Below are 22,864 nucleotides of genomic sequence, written 5' to 3' on the forward strand. Positions count from 1 at the left end.
AATCCGGCGCCCCGACCGGAACTAGAACCCGGTGTGCCGGCGCTGCAAGGCAGAGGATTAGCCTAGTGAGCCGTGGCGCCGGCCCCAACTCGCTTTTTATGGGCTTATATCTTACCAATTCAAACGTCCATTCGATCAGTGGAGTTTATTGAACATTCATATTTGTAATGTGTTACACTGGAGGACTGGAGATAAAAAAATGACAAGAGCTTTCATATCTGCCTGCTGCGCCCGAGGGAGAGCTGAGCTGCTATGATCCCCCCCCGACCACCTTTTAAATATTTTATGTATTTGAAAGAGGGAGAGAGACAGAGATTTCCATCGGCAGATTCACTGCCCCAGTGGCCAGGGCTGGGCTAGGCCAGAGCCAGGAGCCAGGAGCTTCTTCCAGGTCTTCCATGTGGGTGCAGGGAACCAAGGACTTGGATCATCTTCCACTGCTTCCCAGGCACATTAGCAGGGAGCTGGATCGGGAGCAGAGCAGCCAGGACTCAAACTGGTGCCCATATGGGATGCCGACACTGCAGGTGTAACTTAGCCTGCTACACCACAGCATTAGCGCTTCCCTGCCCTGTGTGTTTGTGAGAGAGAGACAGAGACTTAAAGATACACTGAATTTATTTCTCAAGAAAGAGCAGAAGCAAGTGGTCAGACTGGCGGTGCTGCGCAGCCCTGTGGGGTCAGCTGGGCTGTGGCTTCCTCCTCATCCTGTTGCATCATGGTTCCTAGGATGTTGTCCTCAGCTGCATGGTCAAAGTGGGGTCATGACCGTTCCATGCTTTAGCCTGGGGAAGGGGAAGAGAGAAAATGCAGTGCAAGCCATCTCCTACCCACATCTGTGGCACAGACCTAGTCACATGGCCACAGCTGGCTGCAAGGGAGGCTGGGAAATGTCATCTTATGCTCAGCTGTGGTGTGCTGAGCTAGTAACATGGGGCAACTGGCAGCCTGGACAAGAAGGATGCCCCCCTACCCTTCCCCCCTCTACAACCTAGCATTTTTTTTAAAGACTTATTTGAAAGAGTTACACAGAGGGGAGGGAGGGAGGGGGAATGAGGGGCAGGCTTTCATCGGCTGGTTCACTCCCCAGGTGGTCACAACTGCGAGAGCTGTGCCGATCTGAAGCCAGGAGCTTCTTCAGGGTCTCCAATGAGGGTGCAGGGGCCCAAGGACTTGGGCCATCTTCTCCTGCTTTCCCAGGCCACAGCAGAGAGCTGGATGGGAAGCGGGGCAGCCAGGACGGGAGCCTATGTAGCATTATTCTTAACTGATGGCACTTGGTATCAATGGCACAGTCACAGTATAGAAATGCCAGTCCAGACAGCTTTCTGATAAATGGAATTTCCGGTAGCAGTTGACCACACATGTTTTGTATTCATGATACACACATGACTGCCCCTCAGCGAAGACCAGGACATTGCCAATGACAGCCGAGATGATGAGTTTCCAGTACCATGAAACAATCGCCCTGTTCTACCATGACATCTGGGTGGGTTCTTGAAACATGAGCAGAAGCAAGGCAGGTGAGAGAGGGAGGAGAACTCTGCAGAGTGTGGGTGGTGTACTCAGAGGCCTGTGGCCATGCTGGGGACAAGGCATCCATCACAGAGCAGGAAACAAGGCAGGAGAGGAGCTGGAGAGGTAGAGTGGAGGCAGTGTGTGCACGGCCTTATGTATCAAACTAAAGAACTGGGCTTGACCCTGCAAAGTGTAGACCTGGGGGCACCTTCCTAGCCTACAGTCCACACCCATGTGCACAAACTCTGTCACTCCGTGTGGGCTGACTCCTCTCACTCATAGCCAGCTGGCAGGTCCAGAGAGAAACAACTAGCCCAGGACAGGCCAACCACATCCTTCCGGTCAGGCACTTGAAAGTGAGGTTGAAGCCGCAGTCCCTGGGCAGGTGTTTGGGGCAGTGGGTCAAACTGCTTCTGGGGACAACTGCATCCCACACTGGAGTGCCTGGTTCATGTCCCGGCTTCTCTGTTTCCAATCCAGCTTCTTGCTAAAGCATGTCCTGGGAGGCGGTGCTAATCGCTCAAGTGTGGGAAACCCAAGTTGAGTTCCAGGCTCTCGGCTCTGGCCTGGCCCAGCCCTGGCTGTTGCTGGTACTTAGAGATCAAATTAGTTGATAGACGATCTGCCTCTCTCCCTGACTTTCAAATAAAACCAATATAAACGTATTTTTATGATAAATCAGTGGTTATCTATTTCTAGAACTATGGTGAATGCCTTAGAAACTTGGGGCGACCCTAAGAGCCGTCTGAATGCACAGACAGAGGGGGTGCAGGGGGTGGAAGGCTGGAGCAGATGTGCAGAGCAATGCAGAGGAGGTGTTCATGGACTTCTGCCCAGGCCCCAGTTCCTAGTTCCAGTTCCCACGTTCCACCACGGTCATTCCCCACCTTACCCACAATCTCACTTGCCATGGTTCAATTACCTACAGTCAACTACAACCCAAGAATACTAAATGGAAACTTCCAGAAATATTAGTTTGAAATAACTTATTACAGTATGTTGTTATAATGTCCTATAGCATTTCTTGTTAATCCCTCATTGTGCTTGATTTATAAATTAAACTTTATCCTAAGTGTACATGTTTGGGAAAAAGACATGGTATAGATGGGGTTGGGTGCTATCCGTGTTCTAGGGATCTATGGAAGCTCTTGGAACATGTCTCCTGGAGGTAAGGGGGGCACTCTGGTAGTTGGGTCCCCCAGTATCCTCCAAATAATATCTCCCCTCTTTTGTTCCTTAAAATAGCTTGAGCAGTAAGTTCATTTTTAGCGTAGGCTAAGCTGACGCTAATGCTGTAGCAAAAATGCCCAAATTCGTTCAGACACAGCTTCTCTCTATGGGCAAGCAATCCAGGGATGCCAGCCGCTCTGCACACTGGAACACCCAGGGAACCAGGCTTTTCTGTTTTCTCAGTCATCCATCCACCTCCTCCTTGAGTTTGGTTCTCTTTGCAAGACCAAAGCTGGCTCCTGGCACCACCTATACATGCCGGAAGCATATGTCTAGATTTAAAAGGGCAAGCGGTGGTCATCTGTCGTAAGTGATTAGGATACTGGTTGGGATGGTCCATGCTGGAAGACCTGGTCTGAGTCCTGGCTCTGCTCCTTATTTATGTTTCCATCAAGGCAGACCCTGGGAGGCAGTGGATGATGGCTCAAGTGGTTGGGTCCCTGCCACACATGTGGAGATCTGGACTGAGTTCCATCTCCCAGCTTCAGTGGCCATCCTAGCCTTTGGAGAGTGAACCACCAGATGAGAGCTCTCTCTGTCTCTCTTTCTCTCCCTGTATTTCTGCCTCGCAAATAATATTTGAAAGGGCAAGACTCAGACATAGTACACTGTTGGAGTTCTGAGAGGATTCATTCTGAGAGGAGGAGCGTGGTGGGGGCAAGAGGCATGGAGTCACCACACAGACACCAGGAGTCGGATGAAAGCAGGCCTGAGGTGAGCAGCCTGCAGACTCCTTTATTTCAGTTGCTACAGCTGCTTATATAGCCAAGGCAGCCAGTCTGGTCAAGGGGCGGTCTATGCCCTAACCAATCACAGCCTGTTGCCAGGCAGTTTCCAAAGTCATCCAATCACAGCCTGTTGCCAGTCAGGCTCCATTGCTAGGCAGTTTCTGAAGCCATCCAATCACAGCCTGTTGTCAGTCAGGCTCTGTTGTCATGTAGTTTCTGAAGCCATCCAATCACGACCTGTTGCCAGGCAGTTTCTGTTGTCAGCGGCCATCTTGGCCTGACCTTTTCACCTCCTCATTCCACCACAGTACACACCACTCTGCTCACAGCTCATTAGCTAGAAATCAAAAATAACCACACCTAGCTGCAAGAGAGTTTGGGAAGCATGGCCCTTAGCTGGACAGCTATGTCTCCAGCAGAAGCTATTTTATGGGAAGAAGAGAGAGTGGATTATGGAGGGACAACTCCCTGTCAGCTCCAAGGTGCTTTGTCATTTTCATGCAAAGAACCACAGCTGAACTCCTTCGTGAAGCTTTTCCGGGCCACTCCAGCTGGAGGTGACTTTGCCCTCGGCTGCCCCAGGTCTCTGGCTGCATTTCTGCCCTTTGTTTGCCTTTTTCTTTATCTGTTTGGAAAAGATGGCTAGTTATCCCCAATCTCTGTTCTTTCCTCCTTCCTTGATAGTTAGATCCCCTTCCCCCACGTTTTCCATTTGGAATGTTGCTGACTAGAATGAAGCTGACATGTGTCAGACTCCTTTACTGCTAGGTGAGGCTGTACGGTTCAGTTCTGACTGGCGAGATGAAAGCAAGAATGACTTGTGACAGCTCCTAGGAAGCCTCCATAAAACATAGCTGGGGTACACCCTTTGCCACATCTTCCCCTGCTCCTTGTTCCTTCTGGTTGAAACAGCAATGTCACGACTATGGTGGCATTCCACGTGAGACCATGGAAGCTATACCTATCACAGCAACAAGAGGTCTGAAGTGCCAGCATCCCATATGGGCACCGGTTCGAGTCCTGGCTGCTCCACTTCTGATCCAGCTCTCTGCTGTGGCCTGGGAAAGCAGTAGAGGATGGCCCAGGTCCTTGGGCTCCTGCACCCACGTGGGAGACCTGGAGGAAGCTCCTGGCTCCTGGCTTCGGATCGGCACAGCTCTGGCCATTGTGGTCAATTGGGGAGTGAATCAGTGGATGGAAGACCTCTCTCTTTCTCTCTCTCTCTCTCTGCCTCCTTTCCTCTCTCTGTGTAACTCTGACTTTCAAGTAAAATAAATATATATTAAAAATCTACCCTCCCTCTGCCATTCCTGACTGCCTGTCACGCCTTCATTCTCCTGTTGTCAATCCCCAGCTCTCCTGTTTCCTTCTGTTGAGTCCATAATGCACACAAGTCATTTCCAATAGCAACAAAACAACAGACGTCCCATCAACATGTGGTCTCTGCCAGTATCCTCTCTGCAAAGAATGATCTGTACCTGCTGTCTGCCCGTCTCAGCGCTGACTCACTCAGACACCACAGACTCTCCATGTCAATGGCAGCAAGTGTTTCTTTCCCCTCAGCGAGGTGAACTAGGTTAACTTTTCCCCTATGGCATTCCCCACTTGGCTGCCACGCCTTCCTCATACCACCCTGGGCTCTTGCCTATCCCTCTGCAAACCCTTTCTCTTCTGCTCAGCTACTAAAATACTAAAATAACGGTCGATCTGCAGAAGGTTCCAGAAACACTCTGTCCCGCTCTCTCCTCTCTCCTACACCACCTCCTCCATGGCCAAGGCTGCTGGCATTCCCTGTCGGTGGGTGACTCATTTATTTCTCCAGCCCAGACCCTATATTCAACTGCCAGAATGACATATCATCATCTGTCCACCCACAAGGCATCACGAACCAAACGTTTTGAATACTGAACTCTAGACCTTCCCTTTAAAATGGCAGTGCTATCTGTCAAGTAGCACAAGCTGCAAACCTAGATGTCATTCTTAACCAATCCCTCATCCCTCATCCCACATCCAGCCTGTGCCTAAATAGCACTGATTTTATCTCTATCATATACCTTGGGTCTGTTTACTTCTCTACATATCAACGTTCAAGCTCTCGTCTTTTCCTTCATAAGTTATTATGTTAGCATATTTTGTCTATGACCATACCATCCTGAACACACTGGATATCATCTGATAATATCTTTTTTTTTTTTTTTTTTTGGTAAACCATTTGTTTATTTGAAAGACAAAGTTACAGAGAGAGGGAGAGACAGATCTTCCATCTGATGGTTCACTCTCCAAACGGCTGCAACAGCCAAGGCTGGGCCAAGCCACAGCCAGGACCCTGGAACTCCATTCAGGTCTCCTGCGGGGGTGCAGGGGCCCAAGCACTTGGGCCATCTGCTGCTGCTGTCCCAGCGCATTGGCAGGGAGCTGGATCAGAAGTGAAACAGCTGGGTTTCGCACCAGTGCCCGTGAGGGCTGCCAGTGTTACAAATGGAGGCTTTACCCACTACGCCACAATACCAACCCCTATAGTAACTTCTTAACTGCCACTACCTACTCATACTTTCACCTCCTCTTTTAGAGTAAATATGCTGTCTTTATTGGTATCCTGCAATAAACATTTAAAATAAATTTTATTTGTCCTTGAAAGGGATTTGAGCAAGAGAGGACACAAGGGAACCTTCTGGGGTGCTGAAAATGTCTGTATGTTGGTGCGGGTGGTGGTTACCAGGCTGCGTTCTCATGTAACAATTCATTGGATAAAGAATCTATACATTTGCTTTTATAACTGCATATGAATCTACAGTTATCTCCATCGAAATTTCAATTACCAGTGAGATGTGGGGCTGGTATCGTACAGTGAGTTAAGCCACTGCTTCCGATGGTGCCATTCTCCATGAGTGCTGGTTTGAGTCCCACCTGCTCCACTTCTGATAAAGTTACTTGCTGGTGCACCTGGGAAAGCAGTGGGTCCTTGGGCCCCTGACACCCATGTAGGAGACCTGGATGGAGTTTCTGGCTTCAGCCTGGCTTGACCCCTGGCCACTGCCATCATTTGGGGCATGAAACAGTAGGTGGAAGATCAATTTCTCTCTAATTCTGCCTCTCAAGTAAATGAAGTGGATCTTTTTTTTCTTTTTCCAAATGAGATGCAGATAAGTTTCATGTTATGTTCATTTTACTACAATTTTTAAGAAAGAATCACTTCAAACCCATCAGCTTGGCAGAGAAGTTTAATACTCAATTTGGCAAGGAAGTGGAGAAAAGGGAAATCCACAGACACTGTTAGGAGAATAAGTCAGGCCAACCACCATAGAGAACAACTCCATTACTGGCAAGCCTGGACATGCAGGTGCATGGGGAGCGAACATTCCAGTCCCAATGCATGCCATTGAGAACAGTTCCACACGTGGACAAGGGTATCCGTGTGTGAGAGTCTTCGGGATATGGTTAGTAATTGGACAAAATTGAAAACAAGTGTTCATCAGTTTCTCCTTTTATTTAAAAGTGAAAAGTAGAGATGGTGTGAGAATCACCATGAAGCAGGAAATGTGGATGACAATGTATAATAGCTTTCATAGCTTGAGGAACTGTGTAGTGCCCAACAGGCACGCATACTATTAGTAATTGTAATTATTTCAGAATAAATCAACATATTTCTCTTTTTAAAAAGCCACATTTCCATGTTGCCTGCCAAAACTTGACAGATGATGTCCTGTGTCTTTAACACATCCCTGTCTGTCGGAAATCCTCAGAGAAATAAGTGATGAGCCTTGGAGCCATGGGTGGGGGTTGTTGGTTGGCTAATTGTTAACAGTATTCTCAAAACTCAGAGATATTGAGGAAGGCTCAGCCTTGAGGAGCCAAGGGTATGGAAAACATCAATGCACACTGAAGACAGAGGAAGCCCAGGGGTGGGGTGACACATGCACAGCTGTGCAACTGGGAGCAGGATGCACCCACGGGCCATCCCTGCCTCCTGGTATTCATGATTTGTGACCCTGGGTGGTCCCCTTCCACACTGAATCAAGACTTTGGTCCTATGTGGCTGAAAGAACCCCGTGGAAATGATGCTATGTGGTTTTCAGGCTAGATCATAAATGGTATTACATATTATACCTTGGTCTCTTGGATCATTTGATCTCTGGGAATCTATCCATCATATTGTCAGGAACCGAAAGCAACTTCAGGGAGAGGCCCACGGGGAGAGGAACTAAGGCCTCCAGTCACCAGTGAGCTCCAGTTTGCCACATTGAAAGCCAACCCTCCAGCCCCTGGCTGCCAGCTGAGAGGCTGTGGGCCAGAACCACCCAACCAAACAGTTCCTGGGTGATAGAGTGAGAGAGAATAGATGAGTCCTGTGACTTCAAAAAGAATTCCTAAACTGCACACTGAAGATGTGGATACTTTGCCATATAAACATTATACCTTAGGCCGGCGCCGTGGCTCAACAGGCTAATCCTCCGCCTTGCGGCGCCGGCACACCGGGTTCTAGTCCCGGTCGGAGCACGGGATTCTGTCCTGGTTGCCCCTCTTCCAGGCCAGCTCTCTGCTGTGGCCAGGGAGTGCAGTGGAGGATGGCCCAAGTGCTTGGGCCCTGCACCCCATGGGAGACCAGGATGAGCACCTGGCTCCTGGCTTCAGATCAGTGCGGTGCGCCGGCCACAGCGCACCGGCTGCGGCAGCCATTGGAGGGTGAACCAATGGCAAAGGAAGACCTTTCTCTCTGTCTCTCTCTCTCTCACTATCCACTCTGCCTGTCAAAAAAAATTATACCTTAATAAAAAATTGTAGAGTTAATCAATTTAAAGCAGAAAATAAAAGCAAGGCCCTAATTGTAATATAAAAGGGAAATGAAATAAATAATTCATAAAAAGTAGTTTAATTTTAAAACTGCTTGGCCGCTACAACTGCAGAAAATCTAACCAAGTACTTTAGGCTTATATAAAGAAAAATCATCTCCAAAAATGTGAAAGGTACAAATGTAGACTGATACAAGTGTGTTGAACGGGTTACTGGAATATTACAAACAGTCTTGCTGTGAGTGGCTTGATTTTTCCAAAATGGTAAATGTGGTACATTATATTTGCTTTTTTTTTTAATCTATGTATTTTTATCTAAAGAGGAGAGAGAGAGAGAGAGAGAGAGATGTTTACCCAATTGTTCACTCCCCAGATGACAGCAATGACTGGGGCTGTTTCAGGTCGAAGGCAAGAACCTAGAGTTCCATTCAGGTCTCCCACGTGGGTGGCAGAGGCTCAAGGACTTGGGTCATCGGCTGCTTTCCCAGGTGCGTTAGCAGGGAGCTGGATCAGAAGCAGAGCGGTCAGGACTGGAACTGGTGCTCCTACATGGGATGCTGGCATCGCAGGAGGCGGCTCAGCTCACTGTGCCACAATGTCCACCCCACGAGATACTGTCTATTAATGGCAACAGGAAAACATTTCTCACCCCACATATTCTTCCAGAGCCTTAGCACATCTCTGCCAAGGGGTGGACCCATTGCCTCTTTGAAATGGAATGGGCCTGTGTGGACTTCTCCACAAAGTGAGGCTAGCTGACCCTTAGGAGACTGGGGTGACATTAGATTAGTCAACTGATAAATTGGTAGAGTAAGGCCCACCAAAGCACCACTCCTCCGTAAAGAGGAAACTGCGGAGAATTGTCAAAATCAACTTAGACACAACTTTGGAAATTAAACAAAATCTTGTGACAATCCCAAGAACATGTATTCAAATCTTGGTGATTCACAATATTTTTTTTAATAACTATTTTCCCAAACATTGATTTATTTGAAAGGCAGAGTTGAGAGAGAGAGAGAGAGAAAGACAGATCTTCAGCCTGCTGGTTCACTCCCCAAATGGCCACAATGGCTGGAGCAGGGCCAGTCCGAAGCCAGGAGCTGCTTCTGGTCTCCCATGTGGGTGCATGAGCCCAGGCACTTGAGCCATCTTCCTCTGCTTTCCCAGGTGCATTTGCAGGGAGCTGGATCAGGAACTGAACTGATGCCCATGTGGGATGCTGGTATCTCAGGAGGCAGCCTTAGCTGCTACGCCATAGCACTGGCCCTGCTTTAACTTGCCCTTGTCCTATTTGCTGTTCTTAGCTCCACAGAACTCTTAAAAACCCAAACCTTTACACTACTGTACTTATGGTAACCAGCAGCACAGTAGTAAGCGGAGATCAGGAGGTGTCTCAGAACGGTCTTTATCTGGCTTCTCTGGCAGCTCCCTGAAACCACCACACACAGAGCAAATCTCTTGACTCAGATTAATCGATATGACTAGTATTTTTCCTGGACTGTCAACAACAATCAGCAGCAATGGCTTAGTATCATGGCTGCCTGAGGCTGCAGTAACAGTTGGGGTAAAGAAGAGGCTCACCAAGACTTCCAGAGGAAAGCTGAGGAATCAGATGTCCATAGGTAATTAGACAGTAAAGACTCTGACATGCTCACAGAAATTTAGAAGGCCAAGTGCATGTGAAGAGAACTCCAGTAAAGATATATATATATATGCCCGTGCCACGGCTCACTAGGCTAATCCTCCACCTGCGGCACCGGCACACCGGGTTCTAGTCCTGGTCGGGGCGCCGGATTCTGTCCCGGTTGCCCCTCTTCTAGGCCAGCTCTCTGCTGTGGCCAGGGAGTGCAGTGGAGGATGGCCCAATTCCTTGGGCCCTGCACCCCATGGGAGACCAGGAGAAGCACCTGGCTGCTGGCTCCTGCCTTCGGATCAGCGCGGTGCGCCAGCCGCAGCACGCCAGCTGGGGCGGCCATTGGAGGGTGAACCAACGGCAAAGGAAGACCTTTCTCTGTGTCTCTCTCTCTCACTGTCCACTCTGCCTGTCAAAAAAATAAATAAAAATAAATAAAAGGCAACTACATAAACAGTAATTACAAAGCTATACTGAGCTTTTTTGGTATGACCACAATAACAGAAACTAACGGGGAGGGGGGTAATAGAGCTCTACAAAAGCAGGGTTTTTGCATGCTACTGAAAACAGATTGGTATTAATTAAAACTAGATTTTTAAAAAAGATTTATTTATGATGAAACTGTTACAAAGAGAGAGGGCCACAGAGAGAGGTGGCCCATCTGCTGGTTTATTCCCCAAATGGCCACAATGGTGAGAGCTGGGCTAGGCTGAAGCCAGGAGCTTCATCTGGGTCTCCCACATGGGTGGCCAGGAACCAAGCACTTGGGCCATTTTGCACTGCTTTCCCCAGGCCATTAGCAAGGAGCTGGTTGGAAGTAGAACAGCTGTGACACGAAGGGGCGCCCATTCAGGATGCTGGCATCACAGGAAATGGCTTCACCCACTATACCACAGCTAGAGTTTTGTTAAAGTGTTGATCGTAATCCCCAGGGCAACAAGTAAAATAATTAAACAATATAAAGTAAAATAAATGGCAGGAGTATTAAAATTGTATGCAATAATATATATATATTTAAAATATTTATTTACTTGAGAGGTAGAGTTACAGAGAGGGAGAGACAGAGAGAGAGAGGTCTTCCATCCTTTGGTTCATTCCCCAAATGGCTGCAAAAGCTGGAGCTTTGCTGATCTGAAGGCAGGAGCTTCTTCCGGGTCTCCCATATGGTTGTAGGGGCCCAAGCACTTAGGCCATAGCAGAGAGCTGGATTGGAAGAAGAGCAGCCTGGACTAGAACTGGTGCCCATATGGGAAACCAGCAGCACAGTTGGAGGCTTAACCCACTACACCAAAGTGCCAGCCTTCAAAAAATATATGCTTAACACAAAAGAAGTCAATAATAAAGAAGATGGGCCAGCACCGCGGCTCACTAGGCTAATCCTCTGCCTTGTGGTGCCAGCACACCGGGTTCTAGTCCTGGTCGGGGCGCCAGATTCTGTCCCAGTTGCCCCTCTTCCAGGCCAGCTCTCTGCTGTGGCCCAGGGGTGTAGTGGAGGATGGCCCAGGTGCTTGGGCCCTGCACCCCATGGGAGACCAGGGTAAGTACCCGGCTCCCAGCTTTGGATCAGCTCGGTGAGCTGGCCGCGGCGGCCATTGGAGGGTGAACCAACGGCAAAAGGAAGACCTTTCTCTCTCTCTCTCTCACTGTCCACTCTACCTCTCAAAAAAAAAAAAAAAATATATATATATATATATATAGAAAAGCAGCAAAATCACATATGTCAACTGCACCTTAGTATTTACATTAAAATGTAAACTGACTAGACATCCCAGACAAAAGGAAGAGATTGGCAGAGGGGTCAAAAGACATGGTTCGACTACATGCTGTCTACAAGAGACTGACTTTAGATTCAGAGACATAAGTAAAAGAGCAGCAAACAATATATCATGTAAACAAATGCTCCCAGTGAGCTGGTGTCGTGATACAGAGATCAGACAAAATAGACATGGAGACAAAAATTGTTTCTACAGATGAAGAAGGATATGATAAAGGGCCAAGCCATCAGGAAAATATAACTAGGTAATATACGGAGAGAGTATAAAATTGTGTAGATGTTGTATCATACCATGTAATCATATCATGTAAATGACAATACACCCAGCTTTCCCCACATTATCATTTTAATGACTCCCTGATTTTGAGACATTAATACCTATTTTTAGGTATTAATACCTAAATATAAATAACATATAAATATATACTATAAATATGTAAATCATAAAATCTATAAATATATAAAAGAAGTATAAGTATATAAATTATATTTAAATTATAAATTATTTATATAATTATATATCCATATATATAAATTATAAAATATATAAAAATTTTTTTGAGATTAATACCTGTTTTCAAGGAAAAAATAGTGTGTGTATATACGTATATAATGTCTACATTTGAAGTGGGTATGACAAAATACTAAAAATTGTTAAATTTTAAAATGTGAAAGAACACTTATAATTTAAAAAAACATATTTGCACCGAATAACAGAATTCCAAAGCAGATGGGGCAAAAACTGAAGTAGAAATAGACAACGTAATGCAAGTGGTCTTCAAAAAGTTCATGGAAAGTGTTTTGCACTAAAATAAACTTATCTTTTAATTCCATTTTTGCATAATTTTTTTAAAAAGTTTGATTTATTTGAAAAATCAGAGGGGGAGACAGAGAGAGATCGTCCATCCACAGGTTCACTCCTCAGATGGCCACCGTGGCCAGGGCGGAGTAGGCTGAAGCCAGGAGCTGGGAACTTCATCCGGGTCTCTCGTGTGGATAGCAGGGACGCAAACACTTGGGCCATCTTCTGCTGCATTTCCCAGGCCATTAGCAGGGAGCTGGATTGGAAGTGGAGCAGCCAGGACACGAACCTGCACCCATATGCCATGCCGGCATCACAGGTGGCAGCTTCACCCACTAATGCCACAGTGCTGGTCCCATAATGGCTTATACCCACTATGCTAGGCAAGCATGCCAAAACTTAGTGGTGTCAAACAACAAATTATTGTTTCTCACGACCTTGTGGCTGAACTGGATGGTTCTTGCGTTGGTCTTGCCTGCACTGACTCAGCTGGTAGGTTGGCTGGAGCCAGAAAACCTGAGGTGGTCTCGCTTGCTAGGGAAGCCTGGAGGGTGGAGCCTCTCTCCTCATATCTGAGCTGCTTTACGCGGCGGCTGGGTGCCAGTGTACAGAGGCTTAGGGGCCTCCGGCTGGCTCGCAGTTAACGTCTATGAGCCAAGCGAGTCACACAGTCAAGCCTGGAGTCAAGGTGAGAAGAGGCTACCAAGGGCAACGCGTACCATTTACACATCATTGCTAACACAGACACAGGGCTGTTCCAGTCGTCCCCTGCGTCTGTTGAAGAATACAAGGCCACAGAGGTCAGTGAATTGTCTATGGTCCATCGCAACTAAACAGTGGCCAAGTCTAATGTTTTCAGCTCAAATTCTGTGACCTCCCTCCCACCATATCACAACCTCCTCTGGGAAGACTCGAGGTGGGAAAGAGGATGTGACTCAGATAGAACTCCAACCCATGTTTTTATCTCGATGGAAATGTAATGGGCTGTTTGTTTGACTATAAAAGACACGATGAATGAGTCAGGTGCTATGGGCCGAGGAGACTGCAAATGTCTTCTTTTTGAGAGGTGGAGAGAGTGAACCAGTGAGCGAGAGAGCGCTCCTATCTTCTGGTTCACTCCCAAATGCCCGTGGCAGTGTCAGGCTGTCAGTGGGAGCTTTGTTCCCCAGCTGAAGTCACGTATTTCATCCATAATTCCCTGCCGCAGCTCTTACCTGTGTACTGTTTCCTATGGCTCGTCCTCACCTGGATCCACATGGCCTGTATGAGTGAAGCTCTCAACTAATGTTTGTTGAACAATCGAGCGAGCAGAGGTCAAGGAGGCCAGAGACAAATCCTTTCCAGATTGCCAGGCACCCTGCGGGGAATCAATAAATTACTGGGGAGTGAAGTATTAAGTGGGATGAACAATGAATTGTGTAATATTTGAGGAACAAGGAGGAGTTCGTGGAAGCAGATGTTTTTGTTAAATAGGGCAAAGTTTGTGAACGCAATGAAAACTAACAGCATTGATTTGTGGTTTTAAAAATTTGATTTGTGGATTCTTGATTTTTAACTTAAGATTTTTTTTTTTTCCTGCAAAGTCACTTTATTGCAATGCAGCACACTCCAAGCCCCTTCAGGCCCCCTCCTCCTTTGCAATCCTGTCCTTCTTAAGTGGTCCCATGAACGCCTTCTTCTCCTCCACCGTCTGGAAGCGGCCGTGGCCGAACTTGGAGGTGGTGTCAATGAACTTGAGGTCGATCTTCTCCAGGGCGCGCCACTTGGTCTGCACCAGCAGGGACTTGCGCAGGGTCAGCACCCGCTTCTTGGTGCCCACCACGCAGCCTTTCAGCATGACGAAGTCGTTGGTCACTTCCCCGTAGTGCACGAAGCCACCCAGGGGGTTGATGCTCTTGTCTGACAGGTCGTAGTCGGTGGAGGCGTTGTTCTTGATCAGCTTGCCATCCTTGATCAGGTAGCCCTGGCCAATCTTGTAGATCTTCTTGTTGATCTCCGTGCGGTGGTGGTAGCCTTTCTGCCCAGCCCGTGCCACAGAGAAGGCCACGCGCGCCGGGTGCCATGCCCCGATGCAGGCCACCTTGCGCAGCCCTCGGTGCGTCTTGCGGGGCAGCTTCTTGGTGTGCCAGCGGCTGGTGACCCCTTTGTAGCCCTTGCCCTTGGTCACGCCGATGACGTCGATCATCTCGTCCTGGCCGAACACCTGGCTCACCGGGACCTGCTGCTCCAGGCGCTCCCGGGCCCAGTCCAGCTTCTCGGCCACGGTGCCGCCGTTCACCTGGATCTCCATCAGGTGCGCCTTCTTCTGCCGCAGGGGCAGCAGGCGCATCTGCGTGTGTGCCAGCACGCGGATGACCTGGCAGTACTTCTTCATGCTGCTGAAGTCCTTGTCCAGCTGCCGCTTGCCCGCGTCGTCCTGCCACTTCTTGCAGTACTTGGTGAAGGCCTTCTTCTTCGACTTGTGCCAGTTCTTGTAGAAGCGCCTCTTGCACTCGTCACTGATGTGCTCGGCGAACACCGTCTTGAAGGTGCGGAGGCCCCGCGGGGTCTCCACGTAGCCCACGATGCCCACGACCACCATGGGCGGGGTCTCCACGATGGTCACGGCCTCCACCACTTCCTTCTTGTTCACCTTGGAGCCCGGCCGGCCCACCTCCCGCACGATGTGCGTCATGCCGGCCTTGTAGCCCAGGAAGGCGGTGAGGTGCACGGGCTTGCTCGGGTCGTCCTTGGGGAAGCTCTTCACCTTGCCGCGGTGCCGGCTGCTGCGCTTCCGGGGCAGGAAGCCCAGGGACCCGTGCCTGGGCGCCGAGAACTTCCTGTGCGACATCGTGCCGCCTATCCAGCCGGTAGAGTAAGATTTTTTTTAGATTTATGTATGTATTTGAAAGGCAGAGTTATGGAGAGGCAGAGACAGAAAGAGATCTTCCATCTGATGGTTCACTCCCTGAATGGTTGTAATAGCCAGAGCTAGGTTGCTTGATCCGAAGCCAGGAGCCAGCAGCTTCTTCCAGGTCTCCCACATGGGTGCAGGGGCCCAAGGACTTGGGCCATCTTCTACTGCTTTCCCGGGCCATAGCAGAGAGCTGGATCGGAAGTGGAGCAGCCAGGACTAGAACCGGCGCCCATGTGGAATGCCGGCACTGCAGGTGGCGACTTTACCCATTATTGCCAAAGCACCATCCTCAAGTTAGAAGATTTCTGATTCATTTCACTTGATACTCCTTGCTTTTTCATTTCACTTTGTTTCGTTGATGTCTTTTCCAGTATTTTTTACCCACGACTTCAAAAGCCCCCAGGAAAGAGTCACAGCCAGCAGTACAGTCTTCTATCCTGCTGCTGCTTCTACCCCTTTCAGACTGATGTAAAGAATTTGTTTTTGCTGGCGCCATAGCTCACTAGGCTAATCTTCCACCTGCGGCGCCGGCACCTTGGGTTCTAGTCCCGGTTGCTCCTCTTCCAGTCCAGCTCTCTGCTGTGGCCCGGGAGTGCAGTGGAGGATGGCCCAGGTCCTTGGGCCCTGCACCCCATGGGAGACCAGGAGGAAGCACCTGGCTCCTGGCTTCGGATCGGCGCAACGCTGGCCACAACGCACCAGCCATAGCGGCCACTTGGGGGGTGAACCAACAGAAAAAGGAAGACCTTTCTTTCTGTCTCTCTCTCTCACTATCCACTCTGCCTGTCAAAAATATAAATAAATAAAAATTTTAAAAAGTAAAAAAATATTTGTTTTTGCTACAACTGGAAGTGAAGTATCCCAAAGAAAATTTGTTGAAAACCATAGGAGAAGGCAGATTTTGTCTCTAGGGATATTGAACCATAGAGGGTTTGGACTCTGACAATTCCAGGCCCAGCAGCAAACAGGAGTGAAGCAAAAATTAAATTTAAAAATTAATCTTAAAAAAATTAAGGGTGGACTCTAGGCCTGTTTTGGTTAGGACACTGGTTAGTTGTCTGCATCCTCAATCAGAGCGCCTGGATTTGATGCCCAGTTCCCTCCCCTGCCTGCAGCTTCCTGCTATTGTAGGTGATGCCCACACAGTTGGGTCCCTGCCACCTATGAGAGACCCGGGTTGAGTTCCTGGTTCTTGGCTCCAGCCTGGCCCAATCTCCACTGTCGCAGGAATTTGGGGAGTGAACCAGCGGATGACATCTCTCTCTCTCTCTCACTCACTCACTCAGATAAATACATATTCATACTGAATGTGGCACCTCCAGCAATCTGTGAATGGTATAGTTAAGCAGCTTTGTTTTCTGCAAGGGGAAAAACAAACCTCCAGCCATAAGAGAGAGTAGATTTTTGTTGTTGACTTCCTAAAAAGAACACGGATTTAAAGTGGCAATTTACCATCTATAGGAAACATAGAAAAAGGAGAAGTGAGGTTAGAGCCATTTCTCACTATTCAGAATCACGGAGATCACAGGCAAAACCATGAAGTTCATGCTGTGTGTGGTAACTCACAAATGGGCAGTTTTATTTCCTTAGCATCCCCAACATTCAAAGGAAAACCACTGAGAGCCGCCCACAGTCTCCCGATGGCCTGGGCAGGCAGTGGCCAGCAGGAGGCTCCAGGATTCCAGATTTTACTGGCCTTCCTCCAGATGGTCTGTAGCTCACGTGGACTTTGTCCCCAGGAAACCCGCAGGCAGGTCAGCCAGGCTGCTGGTACAGGTGGGACTGAATGGCTGATGGTAGCAAGCCCAGGGAGGCGGGGCCAGAGCGCCAGGAAGCTGACGCAGATTTCAGATGCGCTCTGGACTATGTCTTCACCCCAGAGACTGTCTCTCTGGTACGATTTCCGGCCACACCAGGAGCCCTGCAGCGGAAGTGCAGATACTTCTCTTGCTGGTGGCTGACTTGCCACACACTTGGTTGAAAAGAGCCTCTGCGTGTTTCATCTCAACTGAGCGAGTAAGGTGTGGGTATCACTGACGCTGAGTTAGGGAGGAGCGAGCCAGGACTGAGGGAGCTCACCCCAGAGGCAGGTGGCAAGGCCAGGAGTAGAACCCAGATCTTCCAATTGAACATCCGGACAGGAACACAGGGTTCCCAGGGCCCCCAGCCCCTGAGCTGGGCCTTGGAACTCTCAGGGCAGCCAGGTCATCAGCCCACCCCTGGCTCTGTGAGCCCCACGCTCGGGGCAGCCCTCCCTTCTCATCCCTCACTGCAGCGAGAAGCCCCTCACTGCAGCGCTGACAGCAGCCTGAGCAGGGGGCTGTGGCAGAATCGACTGTAAACCTTTACGGTGTCAGACAATAAGGCACGTGCTGGGGACAATGTACAGGTGCCTGGAGGCCCTGGATGGGCTGTAGGGCTGGGGGGACCTGCTGGACCCATCTCTCCCCAGGGCCACATCCTGGGGGATGAGGTTCCGCGCCTCCTGACTCACCCTGGTCTGTCTTTACCTTGGTGATTCTCAATCAGGGGCTCTTCTATCCCAGAGGATATTAGCAGTATCTGCAGACAGTAGGCACAGGGTCGTCAGCATAGGGGTGTGGTGGCTTTGCAATGTCAACGCCAAACACCCACTGGGGTCTTTTGGCAATGCGCTTTTCAGCAGCGAAGAACATGCGTAGGAAAACGGGTGATTTTGCTATAAAATCCAGCCATTCCCCCAACTTCTGTCATCTAACAAGCATGGAAACAGAAAAATTGGGTTCCGAGGCAGGTGCCCTCACAAGACACTGAAGAAAGGAAGGAAGCAGCTCAAGGCTTTCCCTGAAGCCTGGAATCACCCAGGAGGCCGCAGACGGGACCACGGACAGGCAGCGGGGACAACCGTCTTGGAGTCCCTGCTGTGGGCCAGGTGTCACCTGCCTTGATCCTTACCCCATGACAGGAAGGGAAGGTGAAGAAACAAACTTGGGGCTGGTGCTATGGCATAGCAGGTAAAGCTGCCGACTGCCACACCTGCATCCATGTGGGCACCTGTTCGAGTCCCGGCTGTTTCTCTTCCAATCCAGCTCTCTGCTATGGCCTGGAAAAGCAGTAGAAGATGGCCCAAGTGCTTGGGCCCCTATATCCACTTGGGAGACTTGGAAGAAACTCCAGGCTCCTGGCTCTGGATCAGCTCAGCTCTGGCCATTGCGGCCAATTAGGGAGTGAACCAACGGATGGAAGACCTCTCTCCCTCTCTATCTCTGCCTCTGCCCCTCTATAACTCTGCCTTTCAAATAAGTAAATAAATCTTCAAAAAATTTTATTTTTAGAGTTTTATTTGAGAGCTAGAGTTACAGACAGTAAGAGGGAGAGACAGAGAGAGAGAGGTCTTCCATCCGCTGGTTTACTCCCCAAATGGCTGCAATGGCCAGAAGTGAGCCAATCCGAAGCCAGGAACCAGGAGCCTCTTCTGGGTCTCCCACATGGGTGCAGGGGCCCAAGAACTTGGGCCATCTTCTACTGCTTCTCCAGTCCATAGCAGAGAGCTGGATCGGAAGAGAAGCAACCAGAACTCAACTGGTGCCCATATGGGATTCCAGTGCTACAGGTGGAAGCTTAGCCCACTACGCCACATCACGTTTTCCAATAAATAAATCCTTAAAATAATAACAATAAAAAGAAAGAAACTTAAGCTCAGAGAGCCGAAGCAGAATCCCTAACATCACGTGGCTTATGAGGCGAGACAGCCAACATTGAACTCTAGGTCTGTGCAGGAGTGAGAGTATCCTTTCTACTATGTCTTGCTTGCTTCAAGGAACATAGATATCATAAGCTGCATTTCTTTTGTGTGTATGTGACACAATGTGTGTGTGTTACACAGTTTTTAAAAGTTTGAGGTAAATACACTTCATGTATTTCATATGTACAGATTCAGGAACACAGTGATACTTCCCTCCCCACCCTTCCTCTTCCTTCCTCTCATAACTCTCATAAGCTGCACTTGAGACTTGCACATGGTCGGCAGATACTGCTTGATGGGGCACAGTGTTCCCGTTTGGAATGATGGAAAGTGCTGGAGCTGGGTGGGGATGAGGGTTGCACAACAGTGAATGCATTTGATGCCACTGACCTGTGTTCTTACACATGATTAGAGTGCTGCTGTGTACATCTTACCATAGATTCGTAAATACTGTTAACAACTTACATTTTGGATGACCCCATGAACCTTCCCCTCTCCTTCTTCCACTCGTGTATTTTATTATTTTTTTAAAAAAGATTTCTTTACGGAGTTGACACTGTAGCACAGTAGGGCAAGCCTCTGCAGCATCGACATCCCATATGGGTGCCGGTTGTAGTCCTGGCTGCTCCACTTCCAATCCAGCTCCCTGCTAATGGTCTGGGAAAGGAATGGAAGACGGACCAGGTGCTTGGGCCCCTGAACCCATGTGGGAGACCCAGAAGAAGCTCCTGGCTTCGAATCTGCTCAGTTCCAGACATTGTGGCCCTTTGGGGAGTGAACCAGCGGATGAAAGACCTCTCTCTCTGTTTCTCCCTCTCTCTAACTCTGCCACTCACATACATAAATCTGAGAGTTACAGAGTGAGAAAGGGAGAGACAGAGAAAGGATCCTTCACCCCCTGGTTCACTCCCCAGATGGCTGCAATGGCCGGGCACTTCATCCATCTCCCACGTAGGTGGCAAGGATCCAAGCACTTGGCCATCTTCCACTGCTTTTCCTAGGTCATTAGCAGGGAGCCAGAGTGGAGCAGCCACGACACACACCAGCCCCCATTTGAGATACTAGCCTTGTCCTAGGGAGCAGCTTTACCTGATATGCCACAAAGCCCTCCCCTAAAGATGTATTTGTTTATTTGAAAGGCAGAGTAACAGAGAGGGATAGGCAGAGATCTTCCATCAGCTGGTTCACTCCCCAAATAGTTGCAATCCAGGCCAAAGCCAGGAGCCAGGAACTTCATCCTGGTGTTCCATGTGGGTGGCAGGAGTCCAACTTCTTGGTCCACCTTCTGCTGTCTTCCTAGGCAGATTAGCAAGAAGTTGGATCATAAACAAGGCAGCCAAGGCTTGAATGGACACTCCACTATGGGACGTAGCTTAGCAAGTGGAGGCTTAACTCCCTGCTCCACAGCGCCAGCCCCAAGAAGGTTCTTAAGAGGAAACATAGCATAGAGAGAAGCACATGAATATGAGAAGAAAATTACTGGGGCCGGCACTGTGGCGCAGCCGGTTAATGCCCTGGCCTGCAGCACCAGCATCCCATATGGGCACCGGTCTAGTCTCAGCAGCTGCTCCACTTCCCATCTGGCTCTCTGTTGTGACCTGGGAAAGCAGTAGAATATGGCTCAAGTCCTTTGGCCCCTGTACCCAAGTGGGAGACCCAGAAGAGGCTCCTGGCTTCGGATTGGCGCAGCTCTGGCTGTTGCGGCCATCTCGGGAGTGAACCAGCGGATGAAAGACCTCTCTCTCTCTCTCTCTCTCTGTCTCTACTTCTCTCTGTAAATCTTTCTAATAAATAAAATAAATTTTAAAAAATACATTATTTCAAAAAAAAAAGAAAGAAAATTTCATACTTCCTGGCAAGAAAAGGTTAACTATGAGTTAGCATTATAAAATTTAAATCATTGCAGGATGTTTGCAAAATGGAGCAGGAAAAAAATACCTAGCATTCTAACACCACTATATCATTATTTCTGAGCATTTCCTTCCAGGAATTCGATTTAATCCCACTTTGTTCGGGTCATCACTCTGCTGAGAAACCTGAAGTGACTTCACAGTGCATATAAGTGAGGTCCGAATCCCTTAACCTGCCATTCAGATTCCTTCTGATGCCAACATCACCTGCCAATATTACCTTTCAGAATGCCGCTAATGAACCCTGGGTTCTGGTGGAGCCATTCTGCTCACTGTCTCTGACAGCGACCTTGATCTTTCCCCTATTTGCCAATGCCTCTTGGAACCTCCCCTCCCACACCTCTCCTGCTTTCTAACAGAGCTGTCTTGTGAGATCCAGTGGGATTCTGTTTCCTCTGGCTTCCCGCTGGCCAGCCCAGCTGATTGTGAGTCATCTGTCCTGGGAAAGCCTTAGCTAAGTATTGTCCTGCTAATGCGCTGGACGATTAACCACTGGCTGCTTCCTAGCTTTTATTATTGCCTCCAATATTTATAGAAATCTTCATTGGTACATTTTTTAAAAAATTAAGATTTAAGGCCGGCGCTGCGGCTTAATAGACTAATCCTCCGCCTAGCAGTGCCGGCACACCGGGTTCTAGTCCCGGTCGGGGCGCCAGATTCTATTCCAGTTGCCCCTCTTCCAGGCCAACTCTCTGCTGTGGCCGGGAGTGCAGTGGAGGATGGCCCAGGTGCTTGGGTCCTGCACCCCATGGGAGACCAGGAGAAGCACCTGGCTCCTGCCTTTGGATTAGCACGGTGCGCCAGCCACAGCGCGCCGGCCGGGGTGGACATTGGAGGGTGAACCAACGGCAAAGGAAGTCCTTTCTTTCTGTCTCTCTCTCTCACTGTCCACTCTGCCTGTAAAAAAAAAAAAATTAAGATTTATTTATTTGGAAGGTAGAATTAGAGGGATGGAGTGGGGGTGAGGGAGGGAGAAATGGAGAGAGGGAGAAGGAGAGATCTTCCACCCATTAGTAAACTCCAAATAGCAGCAATGAACCTGAAACTCTGTCCAGGTCTCCCATGTGGGTGCAGGCCATCTTCTACTGCTTTCCCTGGCACATTAGCAGGAAGCTGGATTGGAAGTGGAGCAGCCAGGACTTGAAACAGTGCTCTGTGGGATGCCAGTGTCCCGGATGGTAGGTTAACTCGCTGGCCCCTCATTGGTACTGTTGTGTGTTTATGTCTCATCTCCTTAAATACAAGCTCTTTAAAAGGAGGAGCTATAAGTGTTCCTCAGCTTGTGACAGGCCTCTGTCCTGACAAACTCGTTGTAAGCTGACCACGCCTAACCTACCACCTGCCCTGGCTCAGCAGCGCATTGTGCTGTACCGTGTACCGGGTCAGCGCTTTTTCCTTGCGGCCCTGGGGCTCCCTGTGAGCTGCGCTCTCCAGCACTGTCCAGCGCCGTGAGACCGCAACTCACCAGCTCAGGGAAAGATCGGAGTGCAACACTGGACATTCAGTTTCCAATGAGTGCTTTTCACTTCTGCGCCGCGGTAAAGCTGAAAAATCTCACCCTAAAAATGGCAAGCACTCAGAAAAGTACTAAATGAACATAAGGGAGTGCTTCCAAAAGTTCATGGAAAATGAAATGGAAAGAGAAATCCATGCCTATAAGGGTCTCCAAAAAAGCTCATGGAAAATGTGTATTGTGAAAAAAAAAAAAAAACTATGCATGAATTTCAAAATTCTTTGCACCCAAGCAAACTTACCTTTTAATCCCATTTCCCATGAACTTTCTTTATAAATTTATGTGAGAGGCAGACAGACAGACAGATCTCCCATCCACTGGTTCACACTATAAATGCCTACAACAG

At 48.9% G+C, this 22,864-nt stretch overlaps 1 protein-coding gene and 1 long non-coding RNA gene across 2 annotated transcripts; both read right to left on the reverse strand.

Moving 5' to 3' along the window:
- Positions 1-629: 629 nt before the first annotated feature.
- LOC127487721 (uncharacterized) lies at positions 630-21,337 on the reverse strand. The gene is made up of 3 exons (XR_007914802.2): positions 21,226-21,337; positions 13,690-13,832; positions 630-785 (listed from the first exon to the last, which is right to left on the reverse strand). It is a non-coding gene; the product is annotated as an uncharacterized lncRNA (long non-coding RNA).
- Positions 14,038-15,331, reverse strand: LOC100343607 (large ribosomal subunit protein uL3-like). Its single transcript, XM_051833831.2, has one exon. The coding sequence runs from the start codon at positions 15,303-15,305 to the stop codon at positions 14,094-14,096; it is 1,212 nt and encodes a 403-aa protein (XP_051689791.2). The 5' UTR covers positions 15,306-15,331; the 3' UTR covers positions 14,038-14,093.
- Positions 21,338-22,864: the final 1,527 nt, after the last annotated feature.

Source organism: Oryctolagus cuniculus, chromosome 2, assembly GCF_964237555.1.
Source record: "Oryctolagus cuniculus chromosome 2, mOryCun1.1, whole genome shotgun sequence".
NCBI classification, from domain to species: Eukaryota; Metazoa; Chordata; class Mammalia; order Lagomorpha; family Leporidae; genus Oryctolagus; species Oryctolagus cuniculus.

What these genes read in the sequence shown, in the direction of transcription:
- LOC100343607 (XM_051833831.2), bottom strand. Translation starts at nt 15,305, where the DNA reads ATGTCGCACAGGAAGTTCTCGGCGCCCAGGCACGGGTCCCTGGGCTTC.